The sequence below is a fragment of the Anguilla rostrata genome, chromosome 4, assembly GCF_018555375.3.
Source record: "Anguilla rostrata isolate EN2019 chromosome 4, ASM1855537v3, whole genome shotgun sequence".
Lineage (NCBI taxonomy): Eukaryota > Metazoa > Chordata > Actinopteri > Anguilliformes > Anguillidae > Anguilla > Anguilla rostrata.
In genome coordinates, this window is record NC_057936.1 from 67361446 (window position 1) to 67363693 (window position 2248).

A 2248-nucleotide genomic window follows, 5' to 3' on the forward strand; every position below is an offset into this window, starting at 1 on the left:
ACTCCCAGTTTACAGTGTAGAATTTGCAGACTGGCCTGATGCCCAGATCCGTGTTCTTAGCATTTTACATTATCTCACCCTATTTTGGAAGCCAAAGCATTCCAGTTTGAATCTTATGAATATTCATTAAGGCGGATGGCCAAGTACAAATGCACCGTCTACACTGTAACACAGTGCTGGAAAATTCCCTAGTTAATAAGCAGAGAGGATGAGAGGAAGGCAGGACCTGAGTATCTGGTGAGTCTATAGAGTCTTTGATTTAAAGCTCAAAGAATCTCCAAAGAAGATGTGTGCGCCTTGTAAGAGTGGTGCTTGCTGGGAAATGTAGTGCCCAAGCCCCCCAGGGTGAGATTAAGCTGGATTTATCCCCGTTACTGCAGAGTTAGGCGACTGCTGTGCCACATGCCATATGTACAGCTTTATTGAGCATTTTCCCAAAAGTACTGTCACACAGACCCACACAAGCCCGTACAGGTCCACCGTAGTGGACAGATCCTGGCCTCAAACACAGGAAGTCAGATTTCCCCGCTGCTCCAAATGTCCGTAAGGCCTCCACGTCTACACAACTTTATTCTTCTATTTATTTTTTTAAATTTTATTTTCTGTTTATTTAGATTTTTTTTAAACATTTTTTTTTTGCTTGCAAAGTGATTGGAATACTGCGCCGTGGCATCAGAAACATGGACACAGATCTGTGTTCAACATAACAGGGAGAAAAATCACTCAGAGCAAACAAAAAAATCAATATACATACCGCGTAAAAATAACATTACATAAAGCATAAAAATATAACATATATATTATGTCCAAAGGCCCTTCCAACAGCAGAAGAAAGACAGAAACACAAGTGCTTGAATCTGATTTTCAGACACCAACATTTACAGCAGACAGGCCAGTAAACTCACTAACACAGAACGAACATCATTGGCAACGTGTGTCTTCTGAGCTCCTCCCAGCGCCAGTCTCCCAGGAAACTCAAGAGGGGCGGGGCTAACCAAAACAATATCCATTCAGAACATCATCACCACAAAACAGCCAAGCCTTGGGGAGGGGGAGGGGTTGGTGGTCTGTGAACTCCAGGCAAAGTGTCAGTTGTCCATGTGTGAGTGATAGCCCCACCCCTGGCCCGGTTCCAGCCAATAGCAGGCTGCCTGGTCAGGATGTGATGGGTCCCAGCCAATAGCAGGCTGCCTGGCCAGGATGTGATGGTCTCGGCCTATAGCAGGCTGCCTGGCCAGGACGTGAATCTCTTGGCCTATAGCAGGCTGCCTGGCCAGGACACGATGGTCAAGGTGATCCGCCCCCTCAGCTCCTTCAGCAGACGCACCAGCATGGTGTGAGTCATCCCCCAAGTGCTCTTTCCATTCACCTCCAGCAGAATGTCCCCACACCTGCGCGCACACACGCACACACACACACTGAGAATTACACACACCTGCGCACACACACACACACACACACACTGAATTACATGCACCTGTACACACACACACACACACACTGAATTATATGCACCTATACACACACACTCTCACACACACACACACACACACACACTGAATTACATGCACCTGTACACACACACACTCACACACACACTGAATTACATGCACCTGTACACTCTCTCACACACACACACACTCACTCACTCACTCACTCACTCACTCACTCACTCACTCACTCACACACACACACACACACACACACACACACACACACACACACACACACACACAGTGTAAAGAGTGAAAGTGAGCACCGTATCCTGCCGTCGTTGTAGGCTGGCGTTCCCTCCACGATGGAGCGGATGAAGAAGGACTGGTTGCAGTGGAGCTCCTCGTAACCCCCGACGATGCTGAAGCCCAGGCTACCAGACGTGCTTCTCCGCAGCACAATGTCTTTGCAGCAGTACAGGTGCCTGCAAGGGACAAACAGCACCAAACAGCGGCACAACTCTATAACATTCATGAGCAATTACAGCCTTTAAAACACGTTCAACCTTTACAAACTACCACATTAACAATCTTTAAAATTGTGTCCGGTTGACCGTTACAAACCTTTACCTTTAAAACAGCTTGTACCTCACCATCCACAATTAGACTACCTGCAGTATGTATATCTAGCCTGGTGGAAATGATGACAAACATAAGGAGACCAGAGTAGATTGGCAGTCTGGAATTAGCAGTAATGCCTGGCTCTCCACAGCTCATTGACAGTCGGGGATCAGAGTCACCGATTGGCACCCTGA

The 2248-nt window shown here is 47.2% G+C and overlaps 1 protein-coding gene across 1 annotated transcript in view; it reads right to left on the bottom strand.

The window, feature by feature from the left end:
- Window positions 1-405: 405 nt before the first annotated feature.
- The window catches only part of lnx1 (ligand of numb-protein X 1), a 32633-nt gene continuing 30790 nt past the window's right edge, over window positions 406-2248 (bottom strand). The window contains exons 11-12 of the mRNA XM_064334166.1: window positions 1760-1918; window positions 406-1391 (exon numbers count right to left, since the gene is read on the bottom strand). Coding sequence (XP_064190236.1) covers window positions 1256-1391; window positions 1760-1918 — 295 coding nt within the window. The 3' untranslated portion in view covers window positions 406-1255. The remainder of the gene's footprint in view (window positions 1392-1759; window positions 1919-2248) is intronic.